Source organism: Myotis yumanensis, unplaced genomic scaffold, assembly GCF_028538775.1.
Source record: "Myotis yumanensis isolate MYYU_CA2020_CCGP unplaced genomic scaffold, mMyoYum1.0.hap1 SCAF_18, whole genome shotgun sequence".
NCBI lineage: Eukaryota > Metazoa > Chordata > Mammalia > Chiroptera > Vespertilionidae > Myotis > Myotis yumanensis.
The window spans coordinates 27,705,791-27,727,107 of NW_027223769.1; the positions used below are offsets into that span (position 1 = coordinate 27,705,791).

Below are 21,317 nucleotides of genomic sequence, written 5' to 3' on the forward strand. Positions count from 1 at the left end.
CTTTATCATATATATATGTATATAATTTTGGTATCATATATTATTGATATATGAAATATTTTTTTAAAAGACAACATTTTCAAAAGTAGTAAGTGGGTGTGATCTCCCTCCCAGGAGCAGGCCCACACCTTTCTTCCCTCTCAGGCCAGCCTCTCTTAAACTCTAAGGGTCCCCATGAGACTTGCAACCAGGGGAGCAATGAGGAGGTCCGAGGCTGACCCCCTGAACCTGTCTCCAAGGCCCTCTTTTCTTTGACTTTCCAGTGAGCCAAAGCACCTCCACCTAGCTCATTTCTTTCCTATAACATCTGTACTGAGCCAAAGCAGCCCCACCTAGGCTCTCTCCTGTTGCTTCTTCTATCCTAAGCCCTTCCTTGTTTCATTGTCCCCAGCTTTAATAAATGTACTTCTCAAAATAAAAAATAAATTAAATAAAAAAGTAGTAAGTGAACAACCTTCAAAATTTTGGTAACTTAAAGTAGGTTAAGAATTATAAAATTCTGGAATATATTACAAAGGTATCATAGTGTGTTTTTTAAAATTTTGTTTGTTAGTTTATTTTGTCCATTAGATTCCTCAGATGAGTAAAATCATATGGTGTTTGTCTTTCTCCGACGGCTTATTTCACGTAGCATAATGCTCTCCAGGTCCATTCATGCTGTCACAAAAGGTAAGATTTCCTTCTTTGTTTATAGCCGAGTAGTATTCCATTATGTAAATGTACCACAGCTTTTTTATCCACTCGTCTACTGATGGACACTTGGGCTATTTTCAAATCTTGGCTATCTTCCTATATAATAAAAGGCTAATATGCAAATTGACCAAAAGGCAGAATGACTGGTCGCTATGATGCGCACTGACCACAAGGGGGCAGACGCTCAACGCAGGAGCTGCCCCCTGGTGGTCAGTGTGCTCCCACAGGGGGAGCGCTGCTCAGCCAGAAGCCAGGCTCATGGCTGGTGAGCGCAGCTGCCATGGCGGGAGTCTCTCCCACCTCTGCGGCAGCACTACGGATGTCTAACGGGGAGTGGGCCTAAGCCATCAGTTGGACATCCCCCAAGGGCTCCTGGACTGCGAGAGGGCACAGGCTGGGCTGAGGGACCGCCCCCGGAGTGCACGAATTTCGTGCACTGGGTCTCTAGTATGTATGTGTGTGTGTGTGTGTGTGTGTGTGTGTGTGTGTGTGGAACAACCAAACAACCAGTGCTATGACGTGTGCTAACCACCAGGGGGGCGCGCGTGGAACATGGCGGGCGTCGGCCGTGGCGGGATGGTGGAGCAGGTGAGTGGGGGTGCCAGACCAAGGTGGGGCGCCAGTCGCTGTCATCGGGGCGAGCCTCTGATGGTTACTGAAAATTCTTTGCTCCTGTGCACTGCAGTCCCGCCCAGCATTTGCACCTGCTGCCGGCCCTGATCACACCTGCTGCCGGTGCCAGAGCCGCCACTTGCACCCGCAGCCAGTGCCCAGTACCGGCCCCGATCGTTTGGTGCCATCAGCGAGTGCAAGTGGTGGCTGACAGCCCCGACTGCCCCTCAGGAGCAGGGGGAGGTGGAGAAGCCCTGAGGGGCGATCAGGGCTGGCAACCGCCACCCGCACCCACTGCCGGTGCTGGCCCCAATTGCTCCATGCTGTCAGCAGGTGCAAGTGGGGCCAGTGCCATCAGCATGTGAGAGCAGCAGCAGTGGGAGTGGGGCTGCCAGCAGAGAAGGGAATGGGGACTGCGGTGAGAGGGGCTGGTTGGGGGCATGGAGGTTGAGCTGAGACCTGCCCCTGTGCCCACCACAGCCTCATCGCCCACAGTTCCTTTCAAGATGCACGAATTCGTGCACTGGGCCCCTAGTTGTAAATAATGCTGCAATGAACATAGGGATGAATATATTCTTTCGAATTAGTTTTATGGACTTTGGATATATTCCCAGAAGTGGAATCGATGGGTCATAAGGAAGTTCCATTTTCCAATTTTTGTTGTTGTTAATCCTCACCCGAGGATATTTTTTCCATTGATTTTCAGAGAGTGGAAGGAAGGGAGAGAGAGAGGAGAAACATTGATGGGAGAGACACACAGCAATTGGTTGCCTCCTGTATGTGTCCTGACCTGGGCCAGGATCGAACCTGCAACCTAGGTACATGCCTTTTTTTTTTTTTTAAATATATTTTTATTGATTTTTTACAGAGAGGAAGGGAGAGAGATAGAGAGTTAGAAACATCGATGAGAGAGAAACATCGATCAGCTGCCTCCTGCACATCTCCTACTGGGGATGTGCCCGCAACCCAGGTACATGCCCTTGACCGGAATCGAACCTGGGACCTTTCAGTTCGCAGGCCGACGCTCTATCCACTGAGCCAAACCGGTTTCGGCTAGGTACATGCCTTTGACCAGGAATTGAACCCGTGACCCTTCAGTGCATGGGGCAATGCTCTAGCCACTGAGCACACCAGACAGGGTGGCATGCTATTTATTTTGTCAGATCACCGTCTTAAGCTTTTGCTGGGCTTTATTGCAGCTTTAGTCTGATTCCTCTGCTTTGAGATGGCAGCTTCCTTGTACTTGGTAGAGGTCTTAGAAGCTTCGGAGAGATCTCTCACCACTCCTATTTTTGGCCCCAAGTGGTTCTAGGAGAAAGATTTTTCTCTGTAGCTGTTTAATCCATTAAACCAGAAAGGGAACAACATAAAATATGGCTTGCATAAAGTCTATTTTTCAGTAAGCATAATGGAGGAGGTGTCAGCTTTTCAAGACAGTACTTAGGTGGAGTATCTGGTGCCCAGCCCCAACCACTGTCAGTACAAGTTGTGGTCAAATCACAGTGTCAGTGATGTTTTCACTACAGCAATACTGCGTAGGTGGGTGGACAGTGTTCCAGGCCATGTAGCTTCCAAGCCTGAGATTTTATGAGCTCCCTAATAACCTTTAAAAAAACTTCTCTTCGCCAAAGAAAAAGAAAATTCTTTTCTGTTTTTGTACTATGGTTTAGAAAATATCCAAATATGTGATAAAAATATAGAGTGCCTAGTACAGTGTCTAGCATGTAGTTAGTGATAAACAATTAGCTATTGATCTGCATTCATGATTCTAAGTATGGAATCAATCAGAGTTTCAAGTGTGAATAACGAGTTGTTTTTTTTTATTATGTGGTCCTTCAGATGAATGCTTTACTCCTTCCCTGCTGGCCCATCCCTGGCTTTATAGTGGAGTTTGTAACTGAGCAACATCATAATTTATTGATGTATCCTCTGCTACCCAGGAAAGGACATGAAGACTTTTGCCTATTATCAGATAATATAATTTACCCAGGATGGTTTTCAGTCCTGTAACATTTATAGAGAAGCAATTAAAGCCTGGGCCATTGCAATAGCCTTATACGTGCTCTCCCTGTTTTTACTTTTGCTCCCCTACAGCCTATTCTCTGTCCAGGAGCCAGAACAAACTTATACTAATCGAAAATTTTCAAGCCCCTGCTCAGAGCTATCAGGTGGCTTCTTTCCACACTTAGAACTAAATTCAAATGCCCTATGATGATTTACAAGGCCTATGTGATCTAGGCCCTGGCTAACTTGTTCCTTTACCTTCTACTACTCTATTGCTTCCACACTCTGCTCTGGCCATTGTGGTCTTGCTACATGTACTCCCCAAGCTCATTCCTAACCTCAGGGCCTTCACACTTAATATTTTATTCCTTTGAAATATTCTTCCCTCTCATCTTCATATTACCTTACTCCTTCAGCTCTGTACTCAAAGGTCAGCTCCTCAGAGAAGACCACCCTCTCTAAAATACCACATCTCTATCCCCTTATCCTGTTTACTATTTTTTATAGTAACTGATGACTTAAAAAGTTTATTATACATTTGTTTATTATCTGTCTTCCTCAGTATCATGTAAGTTCCAAAATAGCAAAAACTTTTCTTGGTCACCACTCTACCACTTGCCTCTTTGTACTGAGGATCAATTATGGAAATATCCACAGTGAATGTTATTGCTTCAGCCAATATTATATAGGTGACACATACTAAAGAACAAAGTAGCATGTATTAAACTTTAAGAAGTTAGTGAACCTTGGCTGGTATAGTTCAGTGATTAGAGCATCAGCCCTCACACCTGTGACAAGGGTTCCATTCCGGTCAAGGGCACATACCTGGGTTGCATGTGGGAGTCAACCAATCGATGTGTCTCTCTCACATTGATGTGTGTGTTTCCCCCCCCACCCCCTAAAAATCAATGGGAAAAAATATCCTTGGTAAGGATTAACACACACAAAAAGTTAGTGAAGACCCTGAAAGGCAGACTTTTTTTTTTTTTTTTTAAGAATAGTTTATTGAAAAAAAAAAAAAAAAGAATAGTTTATTGAGCCCAACCGGTATTGCTCAGTGGTTGAGCACTGACCCATAAACCAAGAGGGCACCAGTTAAATTCCAGGTCAGGGCACATGTCAGGGGTTTCGGGCTCAATCCCCAGTAGGAAGCATATAGGAGGCAGCCGATCAATGAGTCTCTCTTATCATTGATGCGTCTATCTCTCCCTCTCCCTTCCTCTCTGAAATCAATAGCAATATATTTTTTAAAAAGATGCAGTCATAATATATATATATAAAAGGCTAATACGCAAAGTGTCCCCACGGGAGCTCAATCGCTCGCTATGATGTATGCTGACCACCAGGGGGTGGCACAGAACAAAGGAAGACCCCAGCCGCAGCTGGAAGGAAGGCCCCGGCTGGCAGCTGGAAGGCCCAGATCGGCCCTGATCACCGGCCAGGCCTAGGGACCCTACTCGTGCATGAATTTTGTGCACCAGGCCTCTAGTGCAGCGGTTCTCAACCTATGGGTCGCGACCCCTTTGGGGGTCGAATGACCCTTTCACAGGGGTCGCCTAAATACATCCTGCATATCAGATATTTACATTATGATTTATAACAGTAGCAAAATTACAGTATGAAGTAGCAACGAAAATAATTTTATGGTTGGGGGTCACCACAACATGAGGAACTGCATTAAAGGGTTGCGGCATTAGGAAGGTTGACCCCCTTCCTAATAAAGAAAAACATGTGTTCAACCTACTATATTTAACTGGAAGTTACAGTTTTCTATGTTTATATGGTCAAGAAATCTATCAATATTTTCTGTTGTAATTTCTTTATATATATTTTGGTGTAAGTTAATAAATATTAAAGTTTTAATTAAATGGAAAATATTCCAGAAAGAAACAATACAAAATAAAGTATAAATAAGTCAATAACTAAAGAAGAAATGGCAACAGTGAGGGGATATGTGTGCATATTCACACAAGTTAACTTAATTCATTTTTCTCTTTTGGTTTGTATGGAGGCAGATGTTTAAGTGACAAAGCAGAAGGAAATTTATCCACAATTCTATAGAGGTGAAAAAGTGAAGGTAGAAAGTAGTGATATACTGTTTTAACTAAATTATTCATTTAACCCTAAAACTCCTGTGGCGTATATGTCATTTTTTCCAATTTACAGATGAAGTAACTGAAGTTAAGAAAGATCAGGGAACTACCCCAAACTGATGGTTAACACATGATTATCCACTCCTTTCTACTATACCTGCTTTTTCTTGCTCTTTCTTATTTAATCCTAAATTGGACAAATTATTCTATGGAACCAACTGTTTAGTAGAAAAAGAAATACCAATAATTTTACCACTTGCCTCTAAGTACTGTGAAGGGGACAGTATCCATCCTGTCATCTCCAGAGCCTAGTATATAGTACCTACCACATTACAGGCATTCAGTCATTGTTGATTGAATGAATGAATTTTGGAATAAGAGTACAACTAGTTGGAGCAAAATAACTCCTGAGGTTAGCCAATAGAACTATTTAAATAAGAATTATAGCCACTAACGTAGGTGTTCAAAATGAAGTAGTTACATCTAAAATAACACAAATAAAAAATTTTATTGCTATCTATTAAGTTACCCAAATATCACATAACATACCAGTAAGTACTATATACCAAAGTATCCTAGTCATATTAGATGACTCACATTAATGCCTGCTTGGTAAATACATAAGCCACTTGTCCTTTATACTTCGATAGTAAAATAGGGGAAGGTAATCATGCAGGGGAAGGTAATCATGCATATAAAATTTCAAAGGGAATACATTTCATAACATATATTTTGGTCAACATCTGCTCCAAGTGTACATACTATTGCATAAGAAAAATGGGGCTTCTCCTTTGCATCTTGGGAATTTTAAAAGAACATGAAATAAGTTAGATTATCATCCCATCCCATTTTCAGAGGAGCATTATGTTACAGGCAGTAAACAAATTCTTGTTAATATTAATTCTTGTTAATATTAAATTCTTGTTAATATTACTCTTTAAAAACATTCATCTAGTATCAGTATACTTCTCTTCAGGCCACCCTCTGCTTCATAAAAGAAAGTAAGCCAAGTTGTTTGTTATGTTTCTGTATCGTTTCCATAGCAAAGGTCTGTGCCTGCTTAATTTAACTAAATCTGGAGGGTTAAAGCCCAAAGGACACTATAGGACAGACTAGAACAGCTTCAATAAGAGTAGTTCTATTATCAGTTCTACTAAATTACTTAGAGGGAAGGGATTCCAATATATTAGAATCATGACAACACATCATAGGGATACTAAAAATACAAAATTAAATTTCCATACTATAAATTGCTTCAAACTGAAAATGCACACATAACAATATCATATAAAATATCATCACTTGCATAGTTCATGGACACAGACAATAGTGCAGTGACGGCCTGGGGTGGGAAAGGAGCCAGGTGGAGGAAGGTAAAGGGGGGGAAATGGGGGACATCTGTAATACTCTCAACAACTAAGATAAATAAATAAAAATAGTTAATGAAACTACATAAACAGATATGGAGAAGGAATGGGGAAAATACACAAAAATAACTAGTAGTAGACTCTGGTGATTTTTTTTCATTTGATTTTCTAAATTGCTGTAATAAATAATATTTCTTTAAAAGTAATTCTTCCCTAGAGTTTCCCCAGGTGCAGAGTCGATCCAGGAGGAATATCTTTTAGCCCAGCAAAAATAAAACACACACAAAAAACCCTCAATGTGGAAGTGCTGCCATATCAACAAGGACATAAAACCTCAACAGAGGCTTTTTGGTTTTGAATTTTCTCTCTCCAGGCTCAGTAGTACCTAACTGAATAGACTCCATCATTAACAGATGTATGGTATTTGCATACCTTCACAACAGGGTGTCCGCCAGTAGATGCTTTTACTGCTCCTCGGCTACCTTCAGTTTCATAATGGGCTCGATGATGAGTTTTAGGTTGCACTTCTATTTTCAGTTCACATTGTCCAAAATGAGTAGGTAAAGGCCAGTCTAGTGGAGGTAATGAAGATGTGCTATAAATAAAACACAGAAAGACACATTTCACCATGCTATTATTGCCAAGCAGTGATTCAAATCACTTATTGTCAGCACCAACACTTCTTCCTGTGGTCTTAAAAACAAACTATTTCAAAGTAAAGCTTCACTTAATAAGTTACACCATCCTATATGGTGGGTGTTAAAGAAATAATGGATTTAATGATCATTTCTTAGCCTGAAAAATAAAACTGATTTTATCATCTTTAGTTTCCTGTATTTTTTTAAAAAAGGACAAATTCTAACATTTGTAAAACTGTAACTGTTTCTCAACTGTGTGTGCATAAGTACAAAAACAATCAAAATAATAATAATTTGATTTCTTAAAGAAAGATGCACACCTCTGTATATGTATCAGTATCTCTTCAAGGATCCAGAGGCCCCTGTGTCTCAGGATATATGTCCTCCTCCCTGGTGTCAGGCTATAAAAGTCAGTCTACTGTACATGTGGCTCCCCCCATTTCCTTCCTATTGCTCTTTACCCTGTCTCTCTAAAATATTGATTATAGTTAGCAATGTACTGCAGTTTGAGGTAAAATTTTAATTTTAGTACATACCTGGCTTTAAAAATATAAGGCCTATCACTGCAGCATCTCAAATGATCAGTAAGATAATTTCAACAGCTTAAAGGGCTACCGATTCATTTAGATATACTAACACTGAAAATACAGAATCAGAAAAGAAACAACTTATATAGCTGTAGGTCAAATATTAATGAACCCAAAGCTAGAATGATTTGTATTAAAGTAATATCTTCTCGCCTGGCTGGCGTGACCTATGAACCAGGAGGTCATGGTTCAATTCCCAGTCAGGGCACATGTCTGAGCTGCAGGCTCGATTCCCAGTTTGGGGTTGCAAGAGGCAGCCAATCAATGATTCTCTCTCATCATTGATGTTTCTATCTCTCTCCCCTTCTCCCATCCTCTCTTATATATTTTTAAAAGTAGTATCTTCTCAATGATTGGTATGGGACTTTTAAGGTCTCTTCTACCTTCTAAAATGCTATTAATCTCACTGTAAATTTCTAAATTATTTCATTGATTCTTGGCTGTCCTCAGTCTAGCTTTACGGGGTACTGTGTAACTCAACAGTATTAATTTTTATTACTCTCAGCTAGTTTCTGCAGTTGTTCTGCAGACTTAAACCCTTAATAAGATTAAGATTATTTTCAGAAGCAGTGATGAGCTCAAAGGTATCTTCAGAACTATAATTTTATATTATATTTTTCTAAAGATCTGGATACATAAATAAACATTCATACCAATGAAAAAATTTTCTGAAAAAAGTAAACAAACCCAACTCTATGTGGTGATTTAATACATGGTAAAGTTGTCTTTTCTAATCAATCATATACTAGAAAGATTCTATAAATGGTATTGTTATGACTGATAAGCCATTTGGAAAATAAAGTCATTACACTATTCTTCAGTCCTTAGCTGGACTCGAGTCTATATAAATATACACATATAAAATTTACAAATACAATATACAGTACAAACACTATAAATATTTACAATATAAAATATTACACATATATATTATGTTACACGCATATATTATACATATAAAAACTTTATTAGAAACATGTGAAAATGAGATTTTTATCTATCTTTAAATTACTTTAGAGTGGAGTAAGACTTTCAAATATAACACAAAACTCAAAAGCCATAAATTTGAACACATAAAATTTAAAAATTCCTCTACACAGTGAAAAAAATCAAACATATGAAGTTAAAAGATAAAAATTAGGGAAAAAAACAACCACTTGCCACAAATATGAAAAGGCAAATTTCATTTGTATATTGAACTCTTAAAAATATAAAAAGCTTATTCCCAATTAATTTTACTAGTAACTTAATTCATACTATAATCCATCTTTTACAAAAACCTTTTTTAGATAAGAAAATTCCTTCTAGCCCTGGCCTGGTAGCTCAGTTGTTTAGAGCGCTGTCCCAATATGGCCAAGGTTACAGATTTGATCCCTGTTCAGGGCACATACAAGAAACCACCAATAAATGCATAAGTAAGTGAAACAACAACCAATGTCTCTGTCTCTGTCTCTGTCTCTGTTTCTGTCTCTCCCTCTCTCCCCCCCTTCCTCTCTCTCTCTCTAAAAATCAATAAATTAAAAAAGAAAATTCCTCCTAGGGATTCTTAAATGTAATTTGTTATCTACAATTCATTATCTACACACTTTTTTAAAAAAACTTTTTAAAAATATATTTTATTGATTTTTCACAGAGAGGAAGGGAGAGGGATAGAGTTAGAAACATCAATGAGAGAGAAACATCGATTAGCTGCCTCCTGCACACTCCCTACTGGGTATGTGCCCGCAACCGAGGTATATGCCCTTGACCGGAATCAAACCTGGGACCCTTGCGTCCGCAAGCCGATGCTCTATCCCCTGAGCCAAACCGGTTAGGGCATATCTACACACTTTAATTATAACTTTAGCCTATCTAAAGATACTTTTAAGACTCAGAAGAAAATAAATGCAGACTTTGTTATTTGTCTGGAAGAAACAGAAAAACATAAAGGAGGAGAAAAAATGGTCAAACAATTCCATATAGATAATGTAGTTTACATGCCACCAATAATCCATAAGTATGAATGACAGGCAACCATTTCATCAACTCACCGAAATATAGGGGTGTGGCCAGGCTTGGGTTTGCTCCAGGTAAAGGGTGAAGGAACTGAAAGAAAGTGGTCACCAGATGAATCTTTCTTTAAAGCATACTGAGATCCAAGGCCATCATCTATTGAAGTCTCCCGGGATGGTGATAAATTCCCTTGGTCATCTGAACAGAGCTCTAAGTTTCCTGGTAGTACAGTAGCTTGATCTTCAGAAGTCTTCCTTGTTTTTAGAGGGATATCAGTCTCTACGTAGTATTGAAATGGTGGAAGAAGTGCTGGACCAAGGCCTGATCCACCCTGGACAGAAGCATTGAGCCACGTATCTTCTGTTACACTTCCCCTGGGGGAGTGACCAGGAGAAGGAACAGGTGAGTGATGGGGTGAAAGGGACCCAGCATAACAAACCTCAGCACTAGAGTGTCGCCGTTTCCCACAGGGGGAAGTAGGCCTTGATGAGGGTCCTGAGGCTGGCCTGGGGCTCAGCCAATTCTCATCAGTGATACTAGATCTAGGAGAGTGGCAAGGAGATTGCCTGGGTGACAGTGAGTGTCCAAGTCCATATTGCTGATGCCAGGATTCTTCTCCAGGGCAGCCCCCTGGAGAGCCACCAGGAGAAGTCAGAGGGGATCCAAGAGTAAATCGGGCAGCAGCTTCATTCAATTCTGAATCCACATCATCATAAATATGTGAAAGAGATTCACAAGAAGATGCATCTGAGAACCAGCTTCTAGAAGAGATGCTGCTGGCAGGACTAGGACTAAGGGAAGACTCTCGGTAAGATGGCTCAAGAGGAAGATAGAGATGATCTCTAGAAGGTCTTTCCAAATATTCCTTTTCTGGGTCATTTATGTGTAGGTCATCTTCATGAGCATCTACTTCTTGATGACAGTTAGGAGAGATGGATGTGATTTGAATACTTGGGCACTCAAATGGTTTGGGACCACCTAATGGGCTGTATTTAGATTCTGGAATCTCACAAGTTCCTTCATAGTTTTTGTGACCTTGGAGCTGAAACGATGATGACAAAATAGAAGGGTGAGACGGTAATCCATGATGTGGTAAGCAAAGTGGTGAGTTTAAAGTAGATGGAGGTGGATCTACATTAAAGATGTAAATGGATGCACAATCATCTGGTTCAAGATCTATGGAGGGGAAACAAAAAAAAAGATCAACAAAACAAGAAATTAGAAAATTTAGATGTATAAATTACTAGATGGAAAGTAAATAATAATAATCTTGAGAGAAAAAAGGGGGAATAGGGGCACATTAGCTCCATTAAGAGTGGTGTGTGGACCTAGCCGATGTAGCTCAGTTGGTGAGTGTCATCTCATGGCCCAAAAGGTCACTGGTTGGATTCCTGGTCAGGGCATATGCCTGGGTTTTGGCCTCAATCCCTTGTAGGGGTGTGCAGGAGGCAGCCAATAGATGTTTCACTTTCACATAGATGTTTCTCTTTCTCCCTTCCTTTCTCTCTAAAAATCAAGAGTGGTATGTTTAACCAAATGTATCTGGTTATTTCCATAGATATGTATATAATGTTTTTCTATTCCCATACTTTCTAAAATGAGAATCAGAAAACATTATCTGCAAACAATAAATGCTTTACAAAAGAAATAATCATATCTGTAATTCTAAAAAATATTCATAGAATTATAGAATGATATAATCATATAAATTCAGCCTCATCTGGAGTCTGTAGGCTAAAAGAGTAAAGAATAAAACTGAGTCTTTGAAAGGTTTTTAGTTGTAAGTATACACATTAAGTTTATTCATGAAAAGGACTATAGATGCATCTTAGGAGACCAAGACTCTAGTCTACCTATGCCATTAACTGTGAGCTCTTAATCAAATCACTTAGTCTTTCCAAGACCTTAGTTTCCTTGCAGTAAAATTCATAACTTTTCTTTTTGTTAAGGAAATTTTTATGATTAACAGTAACAGCTTTTTCTTCCACAGTCACACCATCAAGATTCACATCATTGGTCATAGCAGACCAGATTATGAAAGTCCTGTGATGCCACTGGGTCATTTACCTCAACTAGAAAATAATTCATTGGAGCCTTAACTTATGATTGATTGTTAAAGCAATCCTAATAAGGACTGAACTTTTTAAATGCATCCCTTGCTGGAGTATTTAACACTAAACAGCTCCTGGCAAATTAGCTACTGAGAGTGGTTGTAGCAATAAGGATATTTTGCAACATCACTTTTAGGAAAAAGTAATTATGATCTATTTTCACAGAGGCTGAAGTACTAAGCCCTAGTATAAGGTACTGGTTGAATACCTTCACTTTTTCCAAAGAGATCATCATTGGGAAACCAAAGATAAAATGTTCATAGATACAACAGAGAGAAGCACAACCTCTCCTCAAAAGTACTCAAGATCACATTGTTTCATTATATTAGTACCCCCATTTTTAGACTTCTGGTGTTGCTATGATTAGCCAGCATCCTACTATTTAACTATTTCCATAAGTCCTAGATTTTGGAATGTTGAAGGTGTTGTTAGTGAACATATTCAGTAAAGAGTTTTTACATGTTGTTAAAACAACAAAACCCCCTAGATTTAAACCCTGCCTATGCCAGTCCATAGCTGTGTGAAACTTAACCTGCTCAAATCTCAGATTTCTGAGGCTGTTTTTTTCTATTAAACTGACAGGAGGTAAGTAGAGTGATAACACATAGAACTATTTTTAAGACAAGCAACCTAACACAATGACTAACAGTAAGAACTCAATACATGACAATTACCCTGTCTTTCCTTTTTTAAAATTTAAGATGGGCATACTATATTTTATTTTTTTAACTCTAAAATATTAAATTGAATTTTTATATATATTTTTTTAATTGATTTTTTACAGAGAGGAAGGGAGAGGGATAGAGTGTTAGAAACATCAATGAGAAACATCGATCAGCTGCCTCCTGCACACCCCCTACTGGGGATGTGCCCCCAACCAAGGTACATGCACTCCTACTATGTAAAGACATTTGTTTTAAAAGATTTGTTTTAATTTGTAACATTGGAGGGACATGAGTATCATCAGTCTTATTTCAGTTTCTCCACCCAAAAGGTTATTTTTAAATTTAGTAGTAAAATAGCTCTATATGAACTGTGGTGTTTCTAGGCTTCAAAGAACCAGAAAACTCAATTCAAAGTAGCTGAAAAGGGGGGTGGGGGAGGTGGGAGAGGTTACTTATTATCCAATATAACAAAAGGTCCAAAGGTAGGACAGCTCCAGAATTAGTTATTTCATCAGTTGAACAAAGTCACCAAGAAATCAGTTTCTTTCTACATCCACATTATTCCCCTTTATGGGGTGCTAACTTTGTGCTATTCACTTCAACCATATATATGTGTATTTGTCCTAAACAAGAAGCAATGTGATCATTTACTTAACAGTAATTTTTTTAGCAGCCACTAATAGCTGTTATGTTCTAGGCCAGCGGTTCTCAACCTGTGGGTCGCGAACAATGAAAATACATCCTGCAGCCCTAACTGGTTTGGCTCAGTGGATAGAGCGTTGGCCTGCGGACTGAAAGGTCCCAGGTTCGATTCCGGTCAAGGACATGTACCTTGGTTGCGGGCACATCCCCAGTGGGAGGTGTCCAGGAAGCAGTTGATCGATGTTTCTCTCTCATCGATGCTTCTAACTCTCTATCCCTCTCCCTTCCTCTCCATAAAAAAAAATCAATAAAATATATATTTTAAAAAAAAGAAAATACAGCCTGCATATCAGATATTTACATTATGATTCATAACAGTAGCAAAATTACAGTTATGAAGTAGCAACAAAAATAATTTTATGGTTGGGGGTCACCACAACATGAGGAACTGTATTAAAGGGTCGTGGCATTAGGAAGGTTGAGAACCACTGTTCTAGACACTGAAAACAGGACTGTGTACAAGAGTACACAAAACAAAGTCCCCATCCTCAACTTACATCCTAGTAACATATGTCAGGTGGTGACATCTGATTTAAGGAAAAATAAAATAGGGTAAGGTGAATAAAGTAAGAGAATGAGAGAAAGTTATTTTAGATATGGAAGTCTGGAAAGGTTCTTTCTCCAATATTTGAGGAGATAGCCAAAGGATATTTGGAACTGAGCTATACAAAGTCTAGGGGAAGAACACTGCAGGTAGAGGAAATAGTGTGTGCCAAGGCCTAAAGATAGAGCATGGAGTAGTTCTGGAGTATATGAGAAAAAGCAAGAAAGCCAGTGAGGCCCAGCCGGTGTGGCTCAGTAGTTGAGCATTAACCCATGAACAAAGAGGTCACTGGTTCGATTCCCCATGAGGCATATGCCTGGGTTGCAGCCTCGATCCCCAGTAGGGGGGCATGCAGGAAGCAGTCAATCGATGTTTCTCTCTCATTGATGTTTCTATCTCTCCATCCCTCTCCCTTCCTCTCCCTAAAAATCAAGAAAAAAATATATTAAAAAAACAAAGATAAAAATGAAAGTGTGTGGGAATAGAATTGAGGGGTTAGAATGATAAGAGATGGGGATGAGGGCTGGGGAGGGGGCACTAGCTAGTCAAGTAAGGCCTCATAAATCAGTAGAATGAATGGTTTATATTAGAACCCACGTAGGGTTCTAAGCAAAGTAATGTCATGATCTGATATATAATCTGATATACATTTAAAAGACTATTGCAATAATCCACATACAAAATAATAGAGCATAGGACCTGGGTGGTGATGGCTTGTAAAAACAGAAAAGCAGTAAGAAGTGAGGTGTTTTTTATTATTATTAAGGTAGAGCTGACAACTCGCTAATGAATTGGATGTGAGCAAAGGAGAAGTCAGGTTTGGGGCCTGAACTATTATAAGAAAACTAGAGGCCCGATGCATGAAATTCGTGCAAGGGGCTTGACCCTTGCAGCTCCAGCTTCATCCAGAAGGTTGTCAGAAGGTCGTTAGGCTGTCCGGTCTAATTAGCATATTATACTTTTATTATTATAGATTATTATAGATGAGAGACCCCTGGCCTGTGTTTCTAAATGGTTAGAGTGTCAGCCCGCAGACTGAAGGATCTCGGGTTCAATTCTCAATCAAGAGCATGTACCTGGGCTGCAGGTTCAATTCCCAGCTCTAGTTGAGGTACATGTGGGAGGCAACCAATCGATATGTCTCTCTCACATCAATGTTTCTCTCTCTCTGACTCTCTCTTGCCCTTCCACTCTCTCTAAATAATGGAGAAAATGTCCTCTGGTGAGTATAACAAAAACAAACAAACAAAAAACCCAGTTAAGATGGTCAATTTTATGTTATGTATATTTTATCACAATTTTTAAAAAATGGTGTCACCTTAGTTCAAAGGAGGACAACACCCAACTCTGAATTCTTAGCAGTCACTGAATTCTTTGCCACCACACACTTGCAGTTAAAACATAAAAATCAAGTTTTATTTAAGAATGTTACTTGATAAAGTAGCAAAAATTATTAATTTATTAAACTTCAACCCTTTGAGTAAAAAAAGAAGGGGGAAAGGAAGTCGTTCTTGAAAGACCATAGTTTCATTAAAACATAATTATCGTATCAATGTCATTTCAGTGTTTGATTGATGCTGAAATCCATACCTTTCTGCCAAATAAACTTTAGATGAAGCAAACATATTCTGAATCAGAATGATGTCTTAAAGCAGTGATGGCGAACCTATGACATGCGTGTCAGAGGTGACACGTGAACTCATTTTTTTGGTTGATTTTTCTTTGTTAAATGGCATTTAAATATATAAAATAAATATCAAAAATATACATCTTTGTCTTACTATGGTTGCAAATATCAAAAAGTTTCTATATGTGACATGGCACCAGAGTTAAGTTAGGGTTTTTCAAAATGCTGACACACCGATCTCAAAAGGTTTGCCATCACTTTCGTAAGCCCAGATTCCCAACTCTAGACTTCTCAAATTCATGGTGCTTCAGAAATTTGACCATCTCAAGATTTATTTGTTCTGTGTTCCTTTAGCCACCAGGGGGCCCCAAGCAAGCATGCAAGTAATCTGGACAACAGAGGTTGCCTATGTATGATTTTACACAATAAAGCAGGGGGTGGCAAAATACAGCTCACAGGCCAAACCTCACTTATTACCTGTTATTCTTACACAATTAAGGATGGTTTCAAATAGTTGAAAAAAGATTAATACTGTTCCATGACACAAAATGATATGAAATTCAAATTCTGGTGTCCGCAAATAAAGTTTTATTGGAACATCGCCATGTTAATTTGTTTATGTATGGTCTCCGGTTACTTTCACACAAGTATAGAGTTGAGTAACTGTGGGAGATACTGCTTCCCACTACTACCTGGAATACAAACAAATTGTAGTGACACAGTTCTAACTTCACAGCACATTAAAAGGGCCAATAGCACATTAAAAGGGCCAAACAGAATTTATCCCAGGAATGAAAGGGTGGTTCAATATATAAAAATTACCACATTACTAGAAAGAAGGGGGAAAACACATGATCATATGAATTGACACAGAAAAAAATATCTGACAGAACTCAACACTCTTTCGTGATTTAACAAAACAAAACAAAAAAAACCTCAGTATGCTAGGAATAGAAAGGGACTTCCTTAAAATTATCAATGGCATTTATGAAAAACATCATACTTAATGGTGAAAAACTGAAAGCTTTCCACAGGAGTGGTAGGCAAACTGCGGCTCGCGAGCGACATGCGGCTCTTTGGCCCCTTGAGTGTGGCTCTTCCACAAAATACCGACTTCTGCACATGGGCCACAAAGTTTCAATCGCACTAGTGGTACATGCACGCCCACACGTGGTATTCTGTGAAAGAGCCACACTCAAGGGGCCAAAGAGCCACATGTGGCTCGCGAGCCGACCACTGCCCTAAGATAAAGAACAAGAAGATGGCAGCTTTCACCAATGCTATTCAACATTGTACTAGAAAGTCCTAGCAAGAACAATTAGGCAATAAGAAGAAATAAAAGACATCCAAATTGTTAAGGAAGAAAGAAGTAAAACTATTTCTATTTGCAGATACATGACTCTATATATAGAAAGTCTCATGTAATCCATAAAACACAACCAAAGATGAAAAATAAATTCAGGAAAGTTGCAGGGTAGAAGATAAAACATAAAATTCAATTGTGCTTTTACACATCAACAATGAACAATCCAAAAAGGAAATTAAGAAAACCATTCTATTTACAATAGCCTCCACAAGAATACAATATTTAGGAATAAATTTAACCAAGGAAGTAAAAAGCTTGTATACTAAAAACTACAAAATATTGCTGAAAGAAATTAAAGACCTAAATAAATGATAAGATTTCTTTTGTTCATGGATTGGAAGTCTTAATATTGTTAACACTCCAATATTCCACAAAGTAGAGTCAATGCAATCCCTATTAATTTCTATGGGTTTTTCTGCAGAAATGGAAAGACCAATCCACAAATTTATATGGAACTGAAAGGGGCCTGAAACAGCTAAAATAATATTGAAAACAACAACAACAAAGAAAGACAACTCACACTTCACAATTCAAAACTTACTACAAAGCTATAGTAATCAAAACAGTGTTGTGTTGGCATATAATGACTGATATATAGACTAATGGAACAGAATTGAGAATCCAGAAATAAACTCAAAACATCTATGGCCAACTATTTTTTACAAGGGTGCTAAGACAATTCAATGGGGAAAGAACAGTCCCTTCAACAAACAATGCTGGGACGACTGAATAACAAGATACAAAAGAATGAAGTTGAAACTGTCCATCTCATACCTTATATAAAAATTATCCCAAAATAGACCAATGAGCTATATATAAGAGCTAAAATCATGAAACTCTTAGAAGAAAATACTAGTATAGGTATGTACCTTCATGACCTCAGATTTGGCCATGGGTTTCTTAGATTTGATACAAGAAGTATGAGCAACAGAAGAAAAACTAGATAAAATGGACTTCATAAAAATTAAAAACGTTTGTGCATCAAAAGGTACTATCAAGAAAGTGAAGACAGACAACAATGTGGTGATTGTGGGGGATTGAGTGGGTGGAGGAGGGTATCTATCTATCTATCTATCTATGTATGTGTGTGTGTGTGAGAAGGGTATCTATCTATCTATCTATCTATCTATACACATCCTATATAATAAAGATGTAATATGCAAATGGTCATTATGCCGTGACACCTAACGACCAACCGTGTAATGACCAAATCACAGATCAGCAGAAGGGTGGGGCAGCAAGCTACAAGCAGGTGGCGGAGAGCTACAGGAGGGGGCAGGGCAGCAAGTTATGGGAGGGGGCAGAGGGAGATACAGGAGGGCGGGGCAGCAGGCGGAGAGCTACAGGAGGGGGCAGGGCAGCAAGCTATGAGGGGCGGGGGGGAGCTACAGGAGGGCGGGGCAGCAGGCAGAGAGCTACTGGAGGGCGGCAGCAAGCTACTGGTACACGGATTCGTGCGCAGGGCTACTAGTATATAATAAAGAGCTAATATGCTAATTAGACCAAACAGCAGAACGACCATCTGGGCATCCTTCTGGACGACCGTCCATACAACCTTCCAGACGAAGCCGGGGCTGAGAGGGTCAGCTGAGGCTGCGAGAGGCTGCGAAGGGCTATAAGGGCTGGCTGAGGCTGCGAGGGGCTGCGAGGGCTGAGCCTTTGAACAAATTTCGTGCATCGGGCCTCTAATATATATATAAAAGGCTAATATGCTAAGTGTCCAACCAGTTGCTATGACACACACTGACCACCAGGGGGCAGACGCTCAACACAGGAGCTGCCGTGATGTAAACTGCCTGTTTACAGAGAAACAGCATCACGGATCTGGCACCCACAAAGCAACACTCGGCTTCCCCCAAGTGGGACACAGGCCCTGCCACCACCCCGGAGTGACAGCCCACCAAATCGCAGACAATGCTGCCAAGACCCCCATGGCGCCAAATGCAGTCCACAGCCCAGCCCAGCCCGAAAACAGTCACTGTGGGCACCAGGTAATGACAACATGTAGCACACCCAGTTTTCTTTCCCTAGTGACGACTAGCCTCCTTGGAGTTTCTTTAGCCCAGGAACACAACTTGCTTTATAGGCCAGGTGGAAACATTTTATACTTTAACCAAATGTCTGTGATGCGTTTTCCCGTGCCTCATCTCATTTGATCCTCACAGAAATCCTGGAGTAGGTAGAAAGGAGACTTGGTGGAATCCTATTTTCTTTTCATTAGCCAGAAAATGGAGATTTAGAAAGCTTAGAAACCTGACCCAACTGAAAAGAAGAAAGAAATGGTGGAATGACTTCAGGTTTTCTCACTGTGCAGAATATAATCAAACACTGCTGCAGTTAAATATTTTACCCTTTGTTTTCCCTGCGTGATCTACAATAATAATCTGCTTCGTGTTGATATTTACTGCTGTGTTGCTGACAATTACCTGAAAGAGAAGTTGGGGTGCTTCACTGGGCTGGAAAAAGTTTAGCTACATCAGAAAGCAGGTCTAATTAGGCAAGTTTATTCTACATATATAAAAGACTAAGTTGACTCGCGCATGCGCAATACATAGAAAGCTCTTGCTGGCGCCAATCGCACACGTGTGTTTCGAACTATCATTGTTGATTGTGAATTTGGTTGACATTTCTATTATAGAGAAAGGGTGAATAGCGATATTAAAATATTTCTTCTAATTAATTTCCTTTCAATGTGCACAAATTCCTGCACCAGGCCACTAGTAGGTGGTATAAATGGTGATGGAGCAGACTTGACTTGGGGTGGTAAACACACAATACTATGTACAGATGATGTGTTGTAGAATTGTGCACCTGAAACCTGTATATTTTGTTAACCAGTGTCACCCCAACAAATTCAATGTAAAAAAAGGAAAGTGAAGACAACCCAAAAAATGGGAGAAAATATTTGCAAGTCACATATCTAATATATAATTACCATCTAATATATAAAGAACTCTTACAGTTCAACAACAAAAAGATAATCCAATTTAAAAAATGGGAAAAGGACTTAAATGGACATTTCTCCAAAGAAGATACATGAATTGGGAACAGCATATGAAGTGATGTTCAACGTCACTGGTTGGTCATTAAGGAAATGCAAATCAAACCACAAAGAGGTATCATTTCATACCCACTAGGACGGCTTTAATTTAAAACACACAGACACACACACACACACACACACACACAGAAAATAAGAGTTGGTGAGGATGTGGAGAAATAGCAACCCTTATACATTAGTGGTGACAAAGTAAAATGTACAGCAAAAATAGTTTGACAGTGCCTCAAAAAATTAAACATATAATTAGCATAGGACCCAGCAATTCCACCTCTACCAGTACATACACACCCAAGAGAATGCAGACATGTCTTCACAGAAAACTACTAAAATGTTTATAGCAACATTATCCATAATAGCCAAAAGGTAGAAACAACCCAAATGTTTATCAAGAGATGGGCGGGGAAGCAAATTATGCTGCATATATACAATATGGACAAATGCTGCAACCTGGTGAACCTGGAAAGCACCATGCTAAGGGAAAGAAGCCAGACAAAAAAGGTCACATATTGTATGATGCCTTTTGCCTTTTATATGATGTATCTAAATAGTCAAAAATCATAGAGACAGAAAGCAGACTAGAAGTCATCAGAGGACAGGGGGTAGAGTGGGAAGGAGTAGTGATAATTGATAACTTAATGGTGATGGGTGGGGTCTTCTAGGTTTTTTAAAAATATATATTTTTATTGATTTTAGAAAGGGAGGGGTCAGAGAGAGAGAGAGAGAGAGAAACATTAATTATGAGAGATAATCACTGTCTGCCTCCTCCTCCATGCCCCCAACTGGGGATTGAGCCTGCAACCCTGGCATGTGCCCTGACCCAGAATCAAAATAGTGATCTCTTGGTTCCTAGATCAACCACTGACCAACACTGACGGGCTTAATTGTATACTTTTAAGTGGTTAATTGTATGTTACGTAATTTTCACCTCAATAAATAACAAAAACAAATTGAAAGACCTTCCACCAGTGAACTGAAGACACACTTGCCATTCCCAACTGAAACTCCACTAAATGATAGTAAAAGGATTTTTTAAAGAGTGTAAACTCACAAAAACAAAAAGGACAGGAGGTGAAACCATGGCAACAACAATTTTAGAAGCTGGAATGCAGTACTCATGGTAACTGATTTAGCACCTGAAAAAGCTAAAACTTAAGCCAGCAATGAAAAGAAAACTGATTTCCAACAAAAACCACTCAACATTCAGGAAATGTGCTACCATCAAGTAAATACTTTTGGAAGTAGAGGTGAAGACAAA

General features: G+C 39.4%; 1 protein-coding gene across 3 annotated transcripts in view; it reads right to left on the minus strand.

Moving 5' to 3' along the window:
* Positions 1 to 21,317, minus strand: part of NFATC3 (nuclear factor of activated T cells 3) — a 97,610-nt gene that overhangs the window by 50,531 nt on the left and 25,762 nt on the right. For all 3 annotated transcript variants that reach the window (XM_070397899.1, XM_070397900.1, XM_070397902.1), the window contains exons 2-3: positions 10,025 to 11,162; positions 7,202 to 7,364 (exon numbers count right to left, since the gene is read on the minus strand). In XM_070397899.1, the coding sequence (XP_070254000.1) occupies positions 7,202 to 7,364; positions 10,025 to 11,162 (1,301 nt within the window). The remainder of the gene's footprint in view (positions 1 to 7,201; positions 7,365 to 10,024; positions 11,163 to 21,317) is intronic.